Here is a 24,566-nt window from a genome sequence, read left to right on the forward strand (position 1 = left end):
TGATTCATAGCATTGAGATTTAAATTTGATAAAATTTTAATTTTAAAATGATGTTAGATGAGATTTAATTATAACTCTTATTTACAACTGAACTCCATCTCAAGCCGTTACAGTGCCTCTGATTGGTTAATGACATGATATAATAAACTGAGTAATCAAAATAGTGCTTTGAGATCTCTTAGCACTTTTAAGCTTTCCCACCTTCAGACATTGGCCATTCTGACCTTATCTCTGATTGGCTCAATATATGATCTATGCCTCTTTCTAACCAATCAAAATAGTTCTTAGAAGCTCTAGGCTGATAATTTAGCAGTTAGTACCCCAGGTCTAACACACATTAGACTGATAAGTCTTTCAATACAATTTTTTTTTCTCTTTTGTCTTAGGCCCTAACATTTTTAAACATGAATCAATGATAATAAACATAATTTTTCACCATGCAGCTTTGCCGATCGATATTATGAATCCATTAAGGGCTGGGGTATGAACGTTTCGACAGTATTTATTGTGGGACATTAGAGCACATCAGACATATCGAATTGCATTCTGAATACGAAGAATGTCATTCTGATATCAAATAATTTAGGTTTTTGAAATTAGCAATTTAATACACATTTTATGGCAAATCATTAAAATTGATATTTTTGATATTTAACAGTACTGGTAAACTTTATAAATCTGATGATTTATACTTAACGTATATGTAGGTGGGATGAAATGTCGACGATCAATTCAAAATTTTGACCTTTCGTATTGAAGATATGGATTTTTTTTCCCAAAACACCAAAAAAAATTAGGTCTTTTTGGGAAAAAAATCTATATCTTCAATATGAAAGGTCAAAATTTTCAATTGACCGTCGGCTTTTCCTCCCTGCTACATACACTTTAAGAATATATCATTAGATTTATATAATTTACTTCGAGGACTGTTATATATCAAAAATTTGAAAAATATCAAATTTTTATAATTTGTCATAAAATTTATTATATTGTGATTTTCAAAAATGAAAATTATTTGATATCAGAAAGACATGCTTCAGATTCAGAATGCAATTCGATAGGTCTGAGGTGCTCTCATGTCCCACAAAAATACTGTCGAAACGCAATAAACGCCATTTTAGATCCCTTAAGTTACTAAAAATAAGATATATAAAGCATAATCCATTTTGTGTTGATAGATTTCTGCATCAGTATATTGTACCCAGTTGCCAAGCCCCCAATTTGTTAGCCCAATTGGGTGACTTGAAAATTTCCCATCAGCTTTTGACCACGTCTTGTCTCCTAGAAGCCGATGGTTAAAAACAAATTGGGCTACTTTTCAACGTTTGGCTCTGTGACTTTCATTTGTATCCTCTCCCACAGAAACCAATGGTTAAAAGAAAATTGGGAACTTGTCAATGATTTGCCAAGAGTGTTTAGCAACCGTGGTCTAATCCAAAAGTAGCTTACCCATGCAGTTGGCCAAGGCCATTGTTGCTTTGCCTGCCTGGTCATGCTGATATTAATATTGCAAGACAAAATATGAATTCCATTTATTCCCCATCTAAATTAACATCAGTTTTAAGAACCACTGAACCAATACTAGTTATGTTTGTACTCATTTTAATGCCATTTTCATGAAGATTCTAAATATGAGCGGTAAATTCAAAATTCAGAAACTTGTGTAAAAAAATTGTGAATTTTTTATATTTTGAATGTATATGATAACTACGCGAGAAGGTTAAATTTAAAAGAGCTTAAAAGGTCACCAGTCTCATCATCACCAAACCAGCACAAGATAAGTCCTCGTTCAACTTGTTTGTCTAGTACACGAAATGAAAACAAAATCCTTGCATATCAAATATATTTTATAATTTTTGCTTATCATTATTGTTGACTCAGTATATAATTTGTGATGTGATCAAGCAAAATCAGTCAGAAGCCAGAAACACTGATTTTGAGATACAGCCAAATGAAGGAAGTATTTCCTTTTGTTTCCTACTGTTTTGGAAACTTTTTAACTGTTCACATCTTTTGAACCGGTTGGCCAAATTCAATGGGGTTTTCTGCAAAATGCACCATAGCTTTGCAAATGCTTATCAGTAACAAAGGAATGTCTATGTAGGGGCGTGGCGTAACTAGGGGGCAAGGGAGGCAATGTGCCCCTGGCGCCACATTCAGGGGGCGCCGAAATGACGATGGATCAATTCAGTGCTCTCCAAGCGGTGAAAGTTAAAATTTTCATGCACTTCAAGAGCATTTCAGCACAAATAGTCATTTGAAAGATCATTTTAAAACCAAAATTCAGCTTTATTGTAATCAAATTTCATTAAAGTGGTGTTTGCAAATTTTTGTGCGCTCCGCACGCAATTGTTTCAAAAATGGGTGCGGGAGGGGGAGGTGCCATTCCCGGGGGGGGGCACTCACATTTCCCAGCTATACGGGTATGTGCCGCGGCGACGACCCCCTTTTTCAGAGCCGCTAGCCGTTCCTTAGACTCTCTGAATTTATTGATTGCCCGCTCTGAAGCCCCGAAAATTTTCTAGCCATTCCATAGACCCTCAGATCATCGATTTCCGCTCTCATTGGCATCTTGACAGGCGTGTTTTCTGTCCTACTATTTCAAGCCCAAAAGCTACTTTTAAGCGAGCTCAAAAACTTCAAAGGGAATTTTCCATAAATTTCTTCCCCATTGAAACACATTGTATTAGGAGTAAGGTGAACTTTGGGCGGGATTTTGGGCTCCTTTAGTAGTGGCAACACTGGTTTGTTGTTTATAAACAGCACTGCACTGTCGAGTGCCTGCCGCGATGCCGATGCCTTCAGCTGAAGCTAGCTGATGAACATTTTGCTAGAAATAAATGATTTTGAGATTTCTTTTGGGAATAAAATTGCCAAATATGAGGAAAAGTACCTCAAATAATAATTGTGTGCACATCCTTGCAGCTGGCCATAACAGTGAATTAAAAGGTAATTTACGATCTACTGGTCTAGTGGAATGGTGTCAAATTCTGCACACTTCACTCAATCATCTCATGCAGTTTACTTTTCGGCACTGAAAAAAATATTTTTGTGGGCCTTTTGTTTTTATGGTGGGCTTTTTTGTAGTGCTGCTAGCTGCTGCTATAATTATCAGTAGGCTAATAGCATAGATTGTAGGTCTGCAGGGTCTAGTAATTTGATTTGAATGCTGTTTTGCTTTGCTGAGATTTTCATCGTAATAGGCCAAACAGACCTATTTTGCATTAATGGTTTTCCTGATTTAATAATTTAATGCACAATTCAAAGTGAAATCGATTCCTTCAAAAATCTGTGGCAAAAAACAACAAAATTGAACCCTGGTTTGGCCAGCATAGAAAAATAAAAAAGATTTTTCAGATTTTGGCGGCTGATCAGTTCCAAAGACCCCCTTTTGGCCGGTCAAACAGTTCCCAAGACCCCCCTTTTTGACCAGCCGATCAGTTCCTTAGACCTCAAGTTCGAAACTGGCGGTGGCACATCCCTACCCAAAAAAATAATTGAGTGCCCCCCCCGGGGTGCCATTATACATCTTTGCCCTAGGCCACAAACCCCTAGCTATGGCACTGCCTCTATAGAAGGTATGACCTTAATCTTCCACACAGGATCATGAGGATTAAGGTCATGTCTTCTACAGGGAATGTATGGATTTTAACTGGAATCGGCCATTGTGATTATGTGGATTTTCTATAACCTACTTTATCAGGGCTTGCTGATACATTTTGCTTAAAAAATGAATTAAGAGTAGATACGGTATTGTTGGTCGAAGCAGCCAAAAAAATCGATTTTTATTGTCTAAATCAATATATTATTAAAATTAACACTTTGATGTTTTGCAAAAGTTCATTCTACAAATCAAATATTTTGAAAACTTGCTTAATTTATTGTTGTTAATGAGTTATGTACATTTTACAAAAGTGTTGGTGTTTCAGCCCTCTTTACAACATAACTCAAGAACCACAGGACCTACATTGTACAAAAGTATTTCTGTGATATTTGAATTCTTCTACACGCTCGCAAGGAAATGAGCAATGCAATTTTTGCCAAAGCTCACTACCATTCGCAAGATGTTGAGGACTACCAAATCGCAACACTTTAAAATAGTGTATTACCTTAAGTAAAATAATCATTGAATTGATTTAAAGTGCTTGCATACCTTATATCTGACAAAATTGGCCTTGAGCATGAAAAAGCTATTATAATTAACTCATCTTATTCATTTTACATTCCATTAACCATGGCATTTTACATAATAGCGGTCAATTATGACATAACATGATTGATATACAGGGTGATCTATTGTGTACAATTTAGCTATCTTATTCGTTATACCTAGTGTCCCAAAAAAGGTTAAATGTAGAAAATGAGGCATAATTTGCGATATAACAAAATAATATCAATTTTTCAGATATTATTTATTCATCCAACTTGTTATTGCTGTTTTAACTCTGTATCTTAACTCTTGACACCCTTAGTGTCACTCTTGACACACTTGATGTCACTCTTGACACCCTAGGCGTCAAGTGTCAAGAGTGATGATTCATCAAAATATCACATAACAATAGTTGAACACAAGCACCCAAAAAGGTCCCAAATTTGCCCATTTGCAATCGTAGTGAGGAAACAATTTAGGTTCTCTATGCTTTCTTATAGTCTAAAAAGTCCAAAACTTTGGGAAAAGGTCCACTTTGAGGGGAGGGGGTTCACTTCTTTTCAAAACCTGCCCCCCCCCCTCAAATAAATCCCGGTAACACCCCTAATTGTTGCCCTACAGGCAACATATTGATCAAGACAGCTCTGAAACAGTTAAAAAGCATTCAATTCACTGATGACTTATTTGGTTCACAAAAGAGGAAAAACAACCTGTCATTGCACATCAGATGTTCACCAGCAAATAACAAGTACTGATTTATGGGACAAAAGTAGAAAAACAAGATCGCTTGCGGCTATGTTTAAATGCAGTGTATACAAAATATAGTCAATTTACTTTAAATACAGCAGACTCAGAGATTTCGATTAAATACCCTTTTCAGATGGACTGATTTGTTGACATTATCGGTGTGTGTTTATAATGAGCACATCGGTCTTATGAGCAATGAGTCTGTGTTTATTTTTGCTATCTTTGGTAGATAGCAATTTCTGAATACAAGAACTGTGTGATTTTGATTTTGGGAGTCATGGTGTGTGGTGGGGAATATTGAGGGTAGTTGGTGTCTTGGAGGGAGGAGGGTATTAATCACCTGGATTAATCACTTTAATCTTGTGAGCAATTTTCACTATCTTTGGTAGATACCAATTTCTAAATATAAGAAAGCCAATGAGATTTTGATTTGGGGAGATGTGTGAGGGGCGAGGGTACTAAGGCTAGTTGGTGCAATGAGTGCATGTTTATTTTTGCTATCTTTGGTAGATAGCAATTTTTTTTAAGAAAGAGTGAACAGTTTAACCAACCCAAAGTGTTACAATTAAACATGACAACAAATAAACACAAATCCCGACCGGCACACAACTCAACTTGAAAAAAAAGCAAGGGAATGTGCCGGCATGGGAATCGAACCCACGACCTTCCGATATCTAGACGGATGCCTTATCCATTAGGCTACCAGCTCCCACTGATAAACGGTGGTTAAAGCTGGGTCTAATGTTATAGCAGTCATGGTATACAATACACACACACAAGTATTACGCAAGTGCGCATGTGCAGGAGATCATTATTGATGCTTAATCGTTTCCCCAGTATAATTATAAGTAAAGTAGGTAATGGGGATACGCATCCTGCACAAGAACAAATAAACACAATGGGGAACGATTGCTCGCTACAAGAGGAAACTGAATATATTTAATAAGAAAGAGTGAACAGTTTAACCAACCCAAAGTGTTACAATTAAACATGACAACAAATAAACACAAATCCCGACCGGCACACAACTCAACTTGAAAAAAAAGCAAGGGAATGTGCCGGCATGGGAATCGAACCCACGACCTTCCGATATCTAGACGGATGCCTTATCCATTAGGCTACCAGCTTTTTTTTTTTTAATACAAGAAAGATGTTGTGATAGGGTGGTGGTCATGGTGTATGTGTGCGTGGGGGTACTGATGCTAATTAGCTCCAGGGGAAGGTGCATTAATCATCTGCTTTTGTTCATGGCTACACTGCTTCTGTGTTATATTAATAATTGCTTTATTCAGAAAAATGTAATTTAAGAGTAAATTTTCTTGGTCAGATACCATCCTGACTACTGTTTGCTAGGGGTACAGATGCTGCTTAACCTTAATAGAGTCCAGTGAAAGAACAACAGTGGCAGGGTCCAGGGAACTTGACATAGTTTTAATGATTTTTCGAACAACCCCCAATCTCCAACAGAAATTGTGTTATTTATTATCATTGTGTTTGGGATGAAAACAAAACTCGACTGACAGTTGACCAGTGGTTACTGGCAATTGAATAGCATTCCATTGTTTAGAACAATAGAAACTGGCTCCAAGTGACGGAACCGGCGACGGTCGAGTTTGATTTCATCCTTTTGTGTGTGTTGTATACTTCCATGGATCTACACACTCCCTCTTCACTCTCTAGGCCCCTGAATTCCACACATGCAGTGTAAGACATCCATGTCACTTGATCCTCACAGAAAAAACATGCAATGAAACACGCCCATTCTTTAATATCTCATATTTCCACAGGAATATGATTTTTGAAACACTTTGTAGAAATCTACATGATATCAATAAAACTAATCATTGCAGCATCAGACAGATTCCAGTTTCTTCAAAATGTCAAATTTCATGCATGCGTTAATCTCCGCTGCTACCGCACACGCTAGCTGTGTCACAGTGTATCTAGTTTACACATGATGACAGAATTAACCACTTTTGTTTACACTAATTACTGACACTCTAGGTATCATATGAAGGTGGGTAATAAATATTTACAGGGGATTATTTTCTTATAGAAGAGTTTAGTGTGAATTATTGATTATAGAATGTCTGATATTGTTGACGTCATGTCTCCGGGTTGGATCGTGTGGGTGTGAACGGACTGATATTATATAATATTATTTTGAACAACAAACAAGCAAGCAAACAAACAAATAAATACACAAATAGAGAAAAACAAACAAGCCAAACAAAGCAAAAAACAACCACTAGGAAGAAAAATATAAACAAGTAAACAAACAAACAAATTAATTTCACCACACGGTGTCGTCTGCAGACGACAAGTTTCATTTTTTTTCCCTAAAATTCTAAAATTTCAGAATTGTAAATTTTTATGACCATATTATTGGAATCAGCATGAAAAAATATATACACTAATATTCTGATTCCGGACTCTCTAATTTAAAGCCAAATTGTAACATTTGGTAAGGAGGAGGCCCTCAAATTGTGATATTTACATGATTTTAATGGTACATTAACCCTAACACCTGAAGGAATTTTTATTGACTGAAAGGGGAAAAGGAAGGAATAAAGAGAGATCACACAAATAAAGAAGATGTTTGCTTTGGTGGGATTTGAACCTTAGACCCCTCCCATGCCAAGAACTATGTCGGCGAAAGCTTGGTCGGGCCAACGAAAGCATGCTTTAGAGTGATTGTGTCATCACATCACGTGAGATGCACACAAGCGCAGTGCATATATCATGCCCGGTGGGGTCACTCAACTTGCAATACTGACCGCACGATCGTTACCAAAATCAAGGAAAAAGGGGTCATTTTTAGGGCATGTCCGCGGACAAAATTGTCCGTGAAATTGGAAAAAGTAGGGGTGTTTAATTGCACAAATGTCTGCGAAATTGAAAAAGGGGTTCTTATTATTTTCTCCTGATCCCGTGGCCATAAAAAAAATCACAGGAATAAATTTGGTTTCCTATACTTTGCACTCATCCCGTGATCAATATTGTTCTCGGTTCTGATTTATATGCAAGGGGTACTACTACTTGAATTCTGTGATGCCCTTGTTAATTACTGAAAAAAAACATTCATAGGCCTAAAAATCCCTTCCTTGAAATGTTGAAATAGGGTCAAAATTGCAAATGTGTCTTCGAATCTAAAAAATAGGGGTGTTTCAGAGTACCATTTTGTCCTTGTTTTGGAGTAAAAAGGGGTAAAATATCATGATTTGTCCTTGAAATCGACTGCAAAAGGGGGTAATTTGTACTTGTGGTAACGGTCCTATGCGTCCCCCCTGCCAGGGAGTGACCCCACCGGGATATCATGTATATAGTATTTTGTAATACTCAGACCCTGTAAAAAGTGCTGGCAAAACTAGCCTTTTGTGGAATAGAAATACAAATCTATTTTTATGGAAAAGTTACATTGATGCTTTAAGTCTGGTCTCTTTGGCTTCTTCCGTGCAATAGGGGAAAATGTTTTGTTTAGGATAAGAATTGTAGTGCATATCTTATGCCATGTTACTCTTAATTTGAGTTGCCACTATTATCCATATCTGTGATTTAACATAATGGATTGCATGTGACACAATTCTACTTCAAAAGTGCATTTTCACTCTATAATAAGATGTCTAGATGTGACAGTAATTTGGTAACTCTTATTTCATTCTGAACTACCAATACCGTAGAAACCCGTCTATAAGGAATAGAAGCGACTGTGATGATAGCATATTTCACGCTAGCGCCCTCCACAATATTATATCATTATGGAATTTGAGCAAATCATTTACCGACACAAGCAGGTATACAATGTATTATTTTATCTTTATTCCGCATCTCACGAGCATAGCTCACTTGGCAAGGCATAAGACTTTGGTTCTTTAGATCGGAAGATGGTGAGTTCGAGCCTCATCATGGTCACACAAACTTTTATAAACAAAATATTGTTCAAACTTTTCATTTATATTTTCTTGCATTTTCTAAAGACTCCTTTCGTGATCATTTTTTTTTCATATTTAGTTTAATTTATTCTATTGTTTTTCTTTTATTGTTTCTTTTCTTTGTCTTTTTTTCTTGTTTAATTTTATTTTTTCTTTATTTTTCTTTGATTCATATAATATTGGCAGGATAAGGAGAGGAGGGAACTAAAGACCCATTCAGTGATTTGCTCATCTGGACGATCGTAAAAATCATCAAAATTCACCTTTGTCATTGTCATAGATGTGGTAACATAGCCTGCTAGTGGTTCAGCAGAAAACCGTGTGACACATAATATACATTTGGCTACATTTTATTATACGATAAATACGAATTTATTAAACATGGTAACAAATATTCTCTAGCAGATCGGTTATACGATGGAACTGGTAGGCATAGGCCTATTATAAATTCGGGATATTAAATATCTTCCTGACGAGACAGATCTGCGCATGTGGTCAAAGACGATTCCTTACTAGCCACAGACCGTCCGCTGGAATTAGTTGAATCGCTATGGCTGTTGGTCGGACCTCTCATCTCTCCACATCGATTGTGACCTATCCCCGCCATTGCCCTTATGAACTCACATCCTCCTGTTTTATTCCAATACGCTGGCGAAGTTACGTAATAATCGGATTAACTACCATAGCAATAGGTGAAAACAATTTTTGAATATACCGCGTTATACACTGATACGTTCAGGCGGTACCTCTTCATTGAACCATATCATGCTACACCTGTAAGATCTTTGAAAAGACCAGTATTGTATTCAATCTATGATTGCAGACATACACAGTACAGGTGATGAGTGTAACCTGCTTGTAGCGCAGCGCGATATGTTCAAAATTGTTTTCACCTATTGCTATGGTAATTAATCCGATTAATTATGCAACTTCACCAGCGTATAATGGCTTAATAAATTCTGACCATCACTTGGCTTGTTGGATTCGTCTATACTACAATTCGCTGTCGGTGGCGTAATAATCGCAATAACTACCATCAAGCAGATTGCACTAATCACCCGCGTATGTCACCAAACATAGATTGAATACCACTCTTTTCATAAATACTAATCTTACATGGCGAGTGATTAGCATTTCTTTGACAACTATGGTTTAATGCATAGGTGCCACGTGAACGATGAAGTGCAGGGCTATATAATCGAACTTGCATCCATCAATACCTATCACAGTTAATCCGATTAATTACGTCACATCGACAGCGAATAGCCTATAGTCAGTCCCAGAACAACGCCAAATATGGATTAAAAGACCTTTGACCTTGGATGTACAACAGCATGTTATGATCTAATGGGAAACTGTGCACATCAACAAACACCATTTCTATCAAAAAGGCAACGTCTGATATAATCCCGGTGTCGTCACTTAACATTCAAAGGTGTAACGCATGATCGTTCCCTAAGTCAAAAATACCCCCTTATTTTGCGCAGTTGCAAGAACATTTTCGTCATTTTTTACCCCTATTTTACTCAAAAACGGGTACAAATTAGCCTTAAACAATACCCCTATTTTTTGCATTTCAAGTACACTTTTACAAAAGTATCCCTTTTTTAACATTTCAAGAACACACACAAAAACACTTGTTCTGATTCATTTTCTTTTCTGAGGGTTGTTCTTTTAATAAATGAGGAAAATAACAGAAAAATATATACAAATACATCCAATAGGATGCATCATGTGTTTTTTATGATACAGCAATGACAGTTATCAACAATGTAATCTTTCCTCCCGGTTTTTTTTTTTTTTTTTTTGCAAAATAAAGTTTGAATGTGACCAATACATACTGACTGACAAAAAATTAAACACACTGATAAAATTGAAGACCAAATTAAGAAGACTAGTTTGCGATAACATCCTGATTACCAGACCAAAGATGCTGTACTGCGCAGGTCAGCAACCAATCACGCTCCGCCTTTGCCCTGACGTCAGACGCAAACTTTTTAAGTCCCATGGAATCAGCGGCCAAACTGGGTAAGTCCCCAGTGATGTAATGGGTGTAAACAAACCATGAAACAAATAAAACCGAGTCTAGCGTGTATTAGGCCGGGATATTAGGAGGGCAAAAAAGTTTCACAAAAGTGAAATCCGGGAGTAAATAGTAAGATTTCTTGGGATTTCAACATTATCATGATTCACAAAATATACCCTATTTCTTAATTTTGAGTACACCGTCGTCAAAAACAACCCTATTTTTTAAACATCGCGAACATTTTATGTTCGCGAACATTGTTTAAAAATAACCCCTTTTTTCCCGAAATTGGGAACGATCATGCGTACACATAGTCAATGTTAAGTGACGACACCGGGATATAATTTGAAACCACATAAATTACTAGAGTTGGTTCTTCTCTTGGATTTGGACCAAGCTTTAGAATATCGAATGTTGCGTTTTGAAATAAAACAAACCAGAAATTTATCACCCATTGTAAAGATATGGCACATGTACCGAATACATGTACATACATTGGCTGACCTTGTGGATTTCCTGGCCCAGCCATGCTAACCACATAAGGAGATTATACGATTAACCTAGTGCAGCTATTGTCATAGCAGGGTATTATTATGTAATACTCCTGATCCATATTTGGCGTTCTCTTGGACTGATAGTATGGGTTCAAGTGGAACAAAAAATAGTGTATGTCCATTGCTAGCTATGGTAATTAATCATGTTAGTGTTTACATCACTACTTCGGTGAAGACAAGAGAAGTGTGCCTTCTCTACCAACGCCTGTGATATAACAGGTGCAAGCGAAACAAAATTGAATGACCAGAATAGTTTCCTTTGTCAGATGAATTGATTGAAGTTTTTGAAGACACTCTATTCTTGATGGGACAATAGATTCAAATATGGAATAATTATTATTCCTCATCTATTTTTTTTTATTTAAAAAACTGCAATTGTGGCAACAGAACAATATTTATTTTGATTTCATTTCAAGTAGAAACAAAATCGTGCTTAAGCCAAAAACGCACCCTACCTCAAGAATTGGGATGGCACAAAGGTGCAACATAGGTTTTATTGCAAAAACGAGGACAGACAAGTAGTTACAACACATCTGTCTAACCGTGGGTTTCGCTATTATTTAGAATAAATGCTTTTACTAGTTTCTATAAAACCACAAAATTACTAAAAAAAACTATAAAAAAAACTAAAAACAAAAAACAAAAACGCACCTAAAATTAAAAGTAGAAAGGTAGATTTGAAGAAAGATAAAAAGAACATGTCAAAAGGTAAAAATAAACGAGAATGAAAAAAGCGGAACCGGTGCCCGGACCATGCTCTCTTCAGCATGTCTTCAGTTCCAAAGTCTGACGCTCTATCAATTGAGCTATACGATCCTGATATATACGAAACAGTCGTTATTATGTCAATACAATTGATTGGTGTTACAACATACTTAGATGGAATGCATAGCCACCCAGTGCCAGTATTATTTGCTCAAACTCCAAATACAACAAGCAACCAATTTTATTGAGGGCGTTTCTTGGGTATATCCTTGTAGACGGGGTTTTACGGTATGTTACCATGTCTAGCACCATGGGCACTTGATGTACCGGCCAAGATATCGGCTTCTAACAACTATTTTGATTGGTTAAATGAGGGTTATATCATGTATTGAACCAATCAGAGATATGGTAAGAATTGGACATGGGATTAAGCTTAAATTTACTCAAAGAAAGCTCTATTTTGATTGGTTATTAAGATAATTATGTCATGTAATTAACCAATTAGAGGCACTGTAAGAAAGGCTGGTAGGGATCATAGATTTTCAAGCTTCCCAAAGCCTATCATTTAGGATTTCTTTTCTATATTGTTTATGTATTTATTATGTTATGTTAAAATATTTATATCTCAAAATTTTGGCAATTTCACAGGTCATTTTTGTTTACACTTATTAGTGAGTTGATTGTTGCTACTTTTCTTTATACTACTCTGTATAATTATGAGGAAGTTGAAAATACCACACGGAATCAGACAGTACCACCTTAATCTTCTTGGTAACATGTATAGACATGCATTCAGAATTCGTATTAGTGATAATAAAGATGCGCCTAATATGAACATACGCTTAATGTTTTGAGGAAATTATGAACTAATGATTAGCTCACGGCATAGAAATCCAACCAGAATTGGTCTTTAGTAATAGCAATTATGATGAAAACGAAGCAAAGTTTGCCTCTTTTTAAAAAATATTATAAAACGCTGTCTACTAAACATAACAGACATGAAAACTGAGAGCGAATTACGATTTGTACAATACCAGTGTTATTGTACTCACCAGGAGTTGTTTTACCCAACCGTGGGCTTCATCAGCTGTTTTTTTTTCTCATATCCAAATTAGAAGATCCACTTTCGATATGTGATGATGTCACTTGAGCAGAGATGACGTCAGTACGTAGATGGCAGTAAGAATCTTGATGGGAGCCTAGGGACCTCTCTAGGCAGGATTTCGAAGACATCCCAATCAGGAAATAGACCTGAGGTCTGAATGGAGTGAAAGAACAATGCTTACGGCTGGTAGACTCAGAATTTGATAACTTCTTTGATCCCTGGAAGAAGTAGGGTCAAGATCATCAGAAACGTCATCATTATAGTGAAGTGATGTCGCCAAACAACTGCTGATGACATCTTTATATAGCGCCTTTTTCCAGATCTTAGAGGACTCAAAGCGGTATAATTACTTTGACTTTCATAAAAATGATAAAAACAAATTGACCATGTCATGGTAAGGTCAAAATATTAGATAGGCTGTCAAAAATTTGAGCAGTCAAAATAAGATGTTGTGTCAAAATTGATATTATGTTATAAAGAAAAACATAGATTTCTTTTTGACATGGGGGAATGTAGTTGGAAAAATTTCTTGAAGTATAGTGAATGCAGCATCTTTGCACCTTTTGTGACAGAATAAGTTTATGGTGCAAATGCCGAAAACTGTTGCCATATTGAAACTAAAATTATGATATGGTGCAAAAGTGGAACAAAGTTGCACAAAGTGTGCAAAAAATCAGAAACCCACATACAGGCATACAGGCATCCCCCTTATCAAAATATAATGGGGGATTCATCCCCGACCAGGATCTACGCCAATGGACCCTGCTGCCTCACTGTTAATAAGTGATAGTTAATGGTTAATTTGTTTTTATGAAAGTCAAAGGTATTCTTCTGTTATTAGGAGTGTTATGCAGAAGATTACTAGTACTATGTTTCAAAGGCGTTATCTACTGAAGATAGCAGAGGACTGATGGTATCATTATGTCTTCCATAGGGGTGTATGGATTTCAAATTCAATAGCCCATGCGATCCACATGTTCTGTTTCACCATGCTAACACTTACTGAACCTTACAGCAAAAACACAGAGCTTGAGAAAACCTGTAGATGGGTCAGTGCCATCTTGAGTATGTGTTTGTTTGATATCCTCTTCAGGTAGACTCAAGTAGTATATTGACCATTGGTCAAGAGTCTTCTTAAAGCTTAATTTATTCTAGATTACAGAACACAGGTATAATTTCAAGTAGCCTGGACTGTTGTGAGTGCATAATTTATTGTAAATATTGACATTGATATCCACCTGTCAACAACTAGTCTTGATATTTCATGTAATGGGCTATTCCAGTTGAAATCCATACATATTCCTATGGAAGACATGACCTTAATCTTCCACACAGGGAGTGAGAATTTCATTATGAGGTTACAATACCTGAATGGGTGATTCCATTTGAAATTTGCACACTCTGCATGAGAGGTTAGGGTTATATCTTCCATAGAGGTGTATGGATTTCAATTGGAATAGCCCAATGTAAGCGTTTTTGGTTTCATATCTCATTGTTATTTGCCTTTTTAAAGTGTCGCATTAATGTGGACCAGTTTAACATCAAAGTTTTAAATTTGAGTTTGTACCTTTAGGCATTGCCTATCCTGCCTATTATATGATACTAGATTTCGCAGTTCTCGGGTTGGGCGGTTCTCGTGATAGGCCTATCTCTAATTATCCAACACCCGTTACCCACAATACTCTCAATGATTAAGACACAACTATCAACTCTGTTTTGTAGCTGTGATGCTTACTGTACTTCGGAACCCATAATCTGAAAATCCACCGTTCGCCTCTTCCAAGCCCTGTCCTGCTACCACATCGGAGGACCCAAAAATACCCCAAAATTCTAGTAGTGTCTGGATGTAGGCCGTCAATTCAATTGGGAGAAATGTGAATGCAAACGGGTTACATAGGCCTTACCATAACTGATGATTTTTATGTTAATCATGTCTTTAAAATAGGCCTATTGGTCCGATGAGATGCACCTGTTAGTCACTGTAATGCTTTCCGATGCTCGCACTGCGCCCATCGGTACTCCGCGCACTACGCGATAGCACACCGCGCGCACGCGATACGCGTTAGCCGGACAGACGGACGGACGGACACGCCATGATTAGTATTATGATTATTATGAGAGATATATTTAAACAAGAGGGGCACTTGACCACTTCAAACACAGGTGTTTCATATAACTTGCAAAAATGCATTGAATTTGTATCCGTTTTGAATAGAGTATGACATGAACATTAATTATAACTTTGCATATTAAAAACACTAGGGTCTATTTTACTTTTTCTTTTTTTAATGTCAACACGAATGGTCCTAGCATTTTGTGCTAGGTCCAGGGACACTCCAAAAGAGGGAAAAAATTATTTTAAATTGTTTTTCCGTTTAAACTGTTGGTGATTTTTCTAAATGGATAGTGCAATTTGCGGTCAGTTAAACGTGAAACGTGTAAACGTAGACACCCCTACACACTAAAAACTACGGGGTTATATTTTCCGTGGTCATTTTGAATTGACCACGTTTGGGGTTGTTTTGACCCTTCAAGGGGTTGTACTGTTTTAATTTGACCACATTCACGAGGTCATTTTAGCCACGACGAACGTGGTCAAAAACTTAGTGGTCATTTTGCCGATACCGTCACGCATTGATATCAGTTTCAATCTTCCGCTTTGAAAATCTCAATTCATAAATGAGTTTAAACATGAGCTGCAATTAATGTTTGTTGATTAATAAATAAAACTAATTTTTTGACCGAAGTTACCAAATTTGTCAACTTAATAATGACTTGCATTTCGGAACTATTTGCACACACGGTGTGCATCGGCTCACGTGGTCACATCAGCGCCATATTTGTTCTGATTGTGCAGCTCAGCGGATTGTCGTGTGTGCTTGTCTGCATGATGGATGATATGAAAAGTTAGTTGAAAAGTGAGACTGCAAGGATGCATAGACCCTTGTCTATGCACGCAGATTCATTCCAATTTCATGCTGTCGTGGCTGGTGTCTTGGCTGCAGTTGTTATAAGCTTATATCATGTAAGCTTATAATACGTGAACTGTCATAGGCGATGACTGACTGTGTGTGAGTGTGATACACAGATGCATTTTGCAGTTTGCTGTTTATGTAATGCTTTCTCTGTGCAGAAACACACTTATGTCCTGGTGGGACCAGCATGACCATAGGCCTACTAAAAAAATCCAAACAACCCCTAAATGTGGTTATTGAGTAACCCTATAAAACAACCCTTTCAAATGGGTCATTTCATTTGAGGTCATTAAGTAACCCAATAAGGCAACCCTTTTGAAGGGGTCATTTCATTTGACCCCAAAATGTGGTAATATTTTGACCCCAATGGGGTTACTATTTGACCCAAATACGTAGTCATTGCAATACCAATGGGGTCAAAATGACCCCGTTAGTGGTATGGTGTTTAGTTGATAACTATGCTGGGGTCAAAAATGACCCCGTTTGGGTCATTTTTTGACCCCGTAGTTTTAAGTGTGTAAAGCAAACAAACTGCGCATAGTATGCAGAACTGCAAATGGGTGTAATTTTACAATAATTATGCACGCCACATACTTTTCTAACTGCTTTTCTGATTTGCTATGTGTTACTATGAATATTGATTCAGTGATCTTAGCATTGCTCTGTAAGGAACCCTAAAGTTGTCCCATCATGTTTCTTTGATAAACATTTTTCCTGCAAAGAATCCCAGAAATGGGCTCCATTCTGACAGAGAATCCTGACACTATGGACCACAATGGCCTCATCCAAATGGCATAGTTTAATAACCTCAATTTAACATTCATAGTGCAAAATTTGACCTCAAGTTGCAGAGTATGAGTTTTTGTACCCAAATTTTTTAAGGCCATTCAATGAATGTACAATGTAGTGGGGTTAAAGAACTGTACCCTAATAGATGAGCATGTTGTGGATCCTAGTGTTGATAATATTAGATTAAGAGGGTTAAGTATATGTGTGGGTGAGCACCTGTCACTGTTAAGGGTTTGGGATATAGGTCAACTGTGTTATTTGATAAAGAAAGATTTCTAGTTAAAATTCAGGATGGGTGCTGTAACTTGTTATGATTGTCAAAGGTAATGTAGGCAGTTTTGAGATTAATATACAAGGATACATGAGTGGGTTGAATGGGTGATGTATCAGGTAGTGATTATTGGAAACTCATCATTTTGGAGAAAGTTTATAAGCTTGTGTTCAGTTATGTGGATATTCGCTGTCGTAGTCACTAGGATCCGCAGCATGCTCATCTATCAGGGGAACAGTTCTTAAACCCCAATACATTTGTACATTCATTGAATGACCTTTGAAGATTTAGGTACAAAAACTCATATTCTGCAACTTGAGGTCAAATTTTGCACTATGATTATGTAATTGAGGTTATTGGACTATGTCATTGGGATGAGGCTCTTGTGGGCCATAGTGAGTGCACTTTAGAATATGACCGTTGCTAGGTCAACTGGATCACGCTTTCTTTGTTACGAACCACTGATCGAAATGATCACAACACAAAACGTATGGCATATCAAAATTCGGAACAGGTGTATGAGCCCCGGCTTGGAGCAGTAACCAATGGTTACTAACGTGCACTACGGCAGCGAATTAATTATGTGTATTATTAGAAGTTGAAATAGAGACTCATCTCTTGTTAAAAAGTTCACAAGCTTGTAGTTATTAAATTTGACTTTCTTATTTTGGAATTGATGTTTGGTACCCAACATATACAGAAAGTGCATGACACATGTGTACTAAGAAGTCAAAATAGAGACTCATCTCTTGATATAATAGCATTCATGATCAATCCAAAGTTATATTAATCTTAACTGAATTCTTTAACATAATATCAAATATGTATTTTAACCAACATGTGCTATCTTCTGAAGATAGCACTCCTCTTCTTTTAATAGTACATGTTTTTAGTAACAAACTTTGTCACCGGGATGATGTGGTCCTACTTGATTGACATGTGTAGAGTTACATACGGTACTCAAAGGATTGCATGATATGTTACAAAAATCCTAGAAAAGTTAGTGTAGGTGTATTCCTCCTACTCTTTGTCCGTGACAAAAATGCAAAGAAGTCATAGAAATCATGCAGTAGTAGCCTATGTAATTCTGGGGCTAGATTCTTGACAATTTTCCTTGAGTTAAGGGATCTAAAATGAGCGTTTATTGCGTTTCGACAGTATTTTTTGTAGGACATGAGAGCACCTCAGACCTATCGAATTGCATTCTGAATCTGAAGCATGTCTTTCTGATATCAAATAATTTTCATTTTTGAAAATCACAATATAATACAAATTTTATGACAAATTTTTGATATATAACAGTCCTCGAAGTAAATTATATAAATCTAATGATATATTCTTAAAGTGTATGTAGCAGGGAGGAAAAGCCGACGGTCAATTGAAAATTTTGACCTTTCATATTGAAGATATGGATTTTTTCCCAAAAAGACCTATTTTTTTGGTGTTTTGGGGAAAAAAAAATCCATATCTTCAATACAAAAGGTCAAAATTTTCAATTGATCGTCGGCTTTTCATCCCACCTACATACACTTTAAGTATAAATCATCAGATTTATAAAGTTTACTTCAAGTACTGTTAAATATCAAAAATATCAATTTTAATGATTTGCCATAAAATGTGTATTAAATTGCAATTTCAAAAATGAAAATTATTTGATATCAGAATGACATTTCTTCAGATTCAGAATGCAATTCGATATGTCTGATGTGCTCTGATGTCCCAAAATAAATACTGTCCAAACGCGTCATACCCCAGCCCTTAATGCAAGTTTATGATAAATTTAAAGATATAACCTAAACTGAATTCTCAAACATAATGTTAAATTATTATAAAAAACTATATAATATAAAATACATTTAAAATAGACTTGGTGATTTATTAAAGCATTATTTACAATATTGTTTCATGCAAGCCAGCCGAAGCCGACCTACACTCGTCAGAATATGCTTATCACTGGAAACTGATTTCTATTTCTAGCGCTGAATGCTCACGCGCCGGCGAAGTGGCGGCAATGAAGCGATCACCGAGCGTAAAAAAGCGCGCGGAGCTAGTGCTAGATCTTTAGACAGTTTAATTGGCATACATTTACGGTCAAAAATGGTTACATAACATAATATAAGCAGTTCAAGTTCATGAAGGCAGTCAATACTTGATATATTGATCAGTTGTAGTTGATCAAGAGATGCTTCTTCCTGTGTCTACAAGTGTTTATTAGCTCATTCCTTTTGTTCAGTGAGGAGAGATGAGGCTTAAATATGATGAAGTATTTTGCCTCTAGACAAAGTCTGCATAGTTTGTTGGTAGTTGAATAGGCCTTAGCCCGACTGATTAATTTCCATTCAGTTGAATAAGGTATTTTCTTATCCTTTAATTTCCAAATGTACTCGCTTAATGTTGTTGAATGCCTTTTGTCACTGTTATTAAAGTCACTCTTATGGCAATTAAAGCGTGTTTTGAACGAGTTAGCGGTTAGTCCAATATATGTTTCATGATGTGAATTGTCAAGTCGAGTTACCGTCGCCTGGTAAATTATACTAGAAGCTAAACAATTGCCTTGGAGGGGACAGTCAAGTAGGAGGGGACATACATATAAAATATGTATTTTCACCAACTCATGCTATCTTCAGAAGATAGCATCCTTAAGAAAGCATATTAAAGCATACTTTCATTTAAAAGTATATACAAGGTTACAGCAATGTACTATTCCATTTAAAGTCCACACTCTCCCTGTGGACGATTTGGGAAATGTCTTTCACATAGGGAGTATGAGTTTCAAATGTAATTAGCATATCTATAACTTTATTTAAAACTGACCCTTGCTCTGTGGAATATTCAGGTTGAATCTTTTTTATAGAGGGTATATGAAATTCAAATGGAATGTATTCATTCCATTAGAAATTCATACTCACCCTGAAGACATTTTCAAAATCTTCAGTAGGGGGTAGTGTGGATTTTAAATTGAATAGCCCAATGTTTACAAACAATTTAAGGTAAATGACTGGTCTGTTGATAGGCTTGAGAGAACAGGGTATGACCATGCATGCTGCCAGGCAAAGAACAATGCCATTGACTGCCATCAATGAAATTTTCTTAATAAACACAGTAAACATGCATGCACTGGACTGAAATAAGGGTAGACATCATGCAGTCATTGTGTTTCCTTCTGAGAGGTCTCAACTTTGGGCAGGGATGTGGCTGGGACTCCAATAAACTATCCAAATTTAATCCAAATTTGAAGAAAAACAGACCTGATATTATGTTGATTTTTGGAAAATGATTGCAAATTTGGTTTGAGAAAATTTTGAAAAAAAAAACCACACCCTTTCTTAAAGCAAACTTTCATGAAATTAAGGGTTATATAAACTAAAATGGCTGAAAACTAAAATGGCTGAAAATTACACCCTGTACTAAAATGCCCCCACCCAAACCGGCTTCACATCCCATATCCTCATAAGAACACCCCCTCAGATCTTCTTGTTGAAGTAGAACGACCAGAAATAATCGGAGCTTAATGACCACAGCAGAGTAATTAAACAATGTATTTGCTCCCAATTACAGCTTTTAGAAAGAAGTAGGCCAGCTATTACTTGATTACCCTTTTGATGGACCATGGTAAAAATTGCAATTTATTTCTGTGACTTGACACTGAAGCAATAATGAAATCCATTAGACATTGAAATCAGTTAAAATTGGGCTATTCCAGCTGAAATCCATACACCCCCTATGGAAGACATGACCTTAATCTCCCACATTGAGGGGGAATAGATTTCGAATGGACTCACCCATCCATTCAGGTGGAAGATTAAAGTCATGGAATAGCCCAGTATAATTGGGTGAAGGCAGGATGTCAGGGTTACCAAACTAGTGATTTGGTAGCCCAATTGAGTGATTTTTACAACAAATTTTCTATCCCATAGAAAGCAACAGTTAAAGTGATTTTTAACTTTTTAACAGTTAAAAGTATTTTCACCTTAACCATTACCTTTACCCTAATCCTAGTCCTATCCTTAACCCTAAACCTATCCTTAACCTTAGCTAACCTTATTTCACATTCAACATTACATAGTGAACCTTATTTTTGATATAATGAAACTCCCGGGGTGAAACTTCGACATAGCGAACATTGTTTTCCACATAGCTTTCGCTACAATGTTTTTGCTAGGTAGCCTTGTATTCAGCAATTAACGATGCTGTGATGATATCTTGTCTACAATCGGGATAGTCCCTATTGATGACATAATAAGTAGACAAGATATCACAGCATAACCATCTGCTGAAGATGCTAGTTGACCTAGCCAAAACGTTCAAGGTCAGCAAAAAATTGTGTAGTATTGAAATTAAACTCTTGAATCATCTACCACTATGAATATCCACTCGTAAACTTGTTATCCATTTCAAATTTGGCAGTTATAATATCGTACTTCATTTGATAAAATAAAAAGCCATTAAAGTGGGTAATTAAGCAAGCAAAGCGCATAATTAATTGGGTGCGTAATTAATGAAAAGTAAATACACTTGATGGAACCAAGATAGAATGTAGACATATATCGCCCACATAAACCATAATTATGATGGGCCATTAGAGTGGTAATCGGTAATGAACTATTCAAACTACATTAATGCTCTGCATGCTAGCCATGTGCTTCAACGGAAAAAGTTGAAGTGTTGAAACATTTTCTCAGAATATCAAGAGCTATCTTAAAAACAACTGAATCAATACTAGGCTTGTTTGTACTCATTTTAATGCATTTTTCATGCTGAGTCCAAATATGGTCATGAAAATTTACATTTTTGAATTAAAAAAAAAAATTGAAACTTGTCGTCTGCAGTCGACTCCCGCGTGAAGAGAGTTAAAGCTACTTTGACTTTTCATGCCATTATGTTTTATCTCCATCTATGTGGGCATTTTAAGTAAGTTCATCATGTAACATTCTCAGTATATCTCGCTTTAGACCCTTCCCAGGTAACACAAAAATATGTTTTCAACATTATTCATAAAAGGTTAGAAAATATAATTTGTTACTAGCAATTTGATGCAGAGTTATGATGATTGCTATAATTATGGTAAATTGCCATTTAGTTTAAATAATTATTCTCAACCGTGTTCATGGGCTATTTGAACTACCCAGTAAAAACAAAATGTTCATAAAACATGTTATATTTTAGGGTTTGGTTCTGGTAAAAATATTATTTTATAATAACATTAAATGTCGGGTTTTATAAAGGTCATGAAAATGTTTTTAAACATTTTGTATGAAAACACACTGCAGCAACATTTTTTTTTAATGTTTTTAAAAATGTTATTATAAAATATAATTTGTAAACATTTTTCGCCAAATATTTTGTCAACACTTAATAACATTATGTTAAACAGTATTTAGTAAGTTTCAAACAATATTTTTGAATGTTACGAAACCTCTTATACCCTATTTATATTTATATAACTCGACATTCAACTGTTTTGTGACAACCTTTTTTAACCTTTTGTGAATAATGTTGAAAATGTTTTGCTGGGTATCGTGGTGTGGAGTACTTCTTATGCAAGTAGAGCAAATTAATGCTATTATATCACAATATTAATTGATGTTTTTCCCTGTTTTGTTTGATTTCAGGTATTTTCTTTGTTCTGCCTTGTATTGAAAGCTACACCAAGGTAGACTTGAGGACAGTATCATTTGATGTACCACCTCAAGAGGTAAGTCTAATGAAATGAAACCAAGCTACAACAATTAAATTTAAGGACAGTACCCACAGACTACTACAGACCATTTGCAACCAGTCAAAGTCCCTGTGTTTTGTATGCTGTGAATTCTCGCATATTCATGAGGGTCGATTGTTCCATCGTGCCATGTCTAACAATCACCAGCGTTGTGTGCCTTTGCGTGTACACGATATTGCGTGTACGTGATAGAGCTTTGTGTGTCTTCACGTTTACGCAAAAGGCCGTAAAACTATGCGGTACATGCCTAGCAGTTTGGCCTGTTGCATTTCATGGAACAATCGGTCTTCATTATTGGGTGATGCTGAGACTTTGACTGTTTGCAATTGGTCTGTTATCTTTTCGACACAACAGTATCATAATAAAACTAAATGAAAACTATGATAAAGATGAATTGAGGAATATGTAATGGGCTTTTCCAGTTGAAAAACATTCCTTTAATCTTCCACACAAGGAGAATTTCAAAAGAGGTTACCTGAAGTTTTGACTCCATTTGAAATCTACACCCCCTGTGCAGGAGATTTAATAAGGTCATGTTTTCCATCATATTGAAACTTTTAAGATTTTCCGAACTATTCCACTCTTGAACTCCTATGGAAACACGGGCTAAAATCGGGTCCTTTTTTACATCTCTTGCCACCGAAACATAATTTGTAGTGATATAACTTGGATCCGCTAGTTACATGGAGCTAATACTGTGATCTTTTGATTTCTTCAAAAATAAACATGCTTGAAACTTGTTTAGACTCGTGTATCTAGTGGTAAACTTTTTATTTTTAGTCAAAAATCGCAAAAATTTCAGTGTAAATTTCGCGTTTATTGAAAAACCAGGAGCTTCTAGTCAGCTTCTCTTCACCAGAAAAATAAACAGTGCCATCTAATCACTTGGATCTCTTGAGTAAAATTTCTTCAAAGTGACCGCTTTCCATTGATGTAACATTCATTTTGATGTCTTCAGATTAAAACGCGTGTGTGTTCAAGAAAGAAAAAATCGTGAATTCGAAGTCGGACTGAAATCTAGACATCAGGCCGTCATATCCTAGTCGTTTGCACAGACCTAAACATTTCGACGCATTGAATACGCAAAGCCAATCAATCAGGAAGTAAACAAACAACCCGCTGAAGAGGTTAAGTGGGCTATTGTGTGTAACACGGACAAGCTTCTTCGCAAAGTTCGTGTAGATTCTTTCGTATTTGTGGCCAAATTGTAATTAAATTTTTAATTTTTGTATTATTCTGCAACCACAATATTGCAAAATAAGTAATACAGAATAAAAGGTGTGTTTTTGTGTGCAATAAAACACAATATAAAGTGGTTAAAATAGCAACAAACCAATCGACTGATCCTCCAATTTCGTTGACCTCATGTTGACAGTATCGATCTGTGTTCACTAAGCGTGACCTGTGCGTTGCCTGCGTTCAGGCCAATTTTGATAGGGTCCTTTTCACTAAAACAGTTTCCATATGAGGGGTTTATGGATTTCAACTGGAACAGCCCAATATGATTTACCACCTCATGAGACCATTTTACGGAACATTACGGAAAACACCATCACCAATCATGCTTGACCATCAAAACTAACTCAGCCAATC

At 36.2% G+C, this 24,566-nt stretch overlaps 1 protein-coding gene across 1 annotated transcript in view; it reads left to right on the plus strand.

Moving 5' to 3' along the window:
* The window catches only part of LOC140145740 (stomatin-like), a 286,314-nt gene that overhangs the window by 219,971 nt on the left and 41,777 nt on the right, over positions 1-24,566 (plus strand). Inside the window, exon 4 of the mRNA XM_072167420.1 lies at positions 22,867-22,949. Within this exon, the coding sequence (XP_072023521.1) occupies positions 22,867-22,949 (83 nt within the window). The remainder of the gene's footprint in view (positions 1-22,866; positions 22,950-24,566) is intronic.

This window comes from Amphiura filiformis, unplaced genomic scaffold (genome assembly GCF_039555335.1).
Source record: "Amphiura filiformis unplaced genomic scaffold, Afil_fr2py scaffold_597, whole genome shotgun sequence".
NCBI lineage: Eukaryota > Metazoa > Echinodermata > Ophiuroidea > Amphilepidida > Amphiuridae > Amphiura > Amphiura filiformis.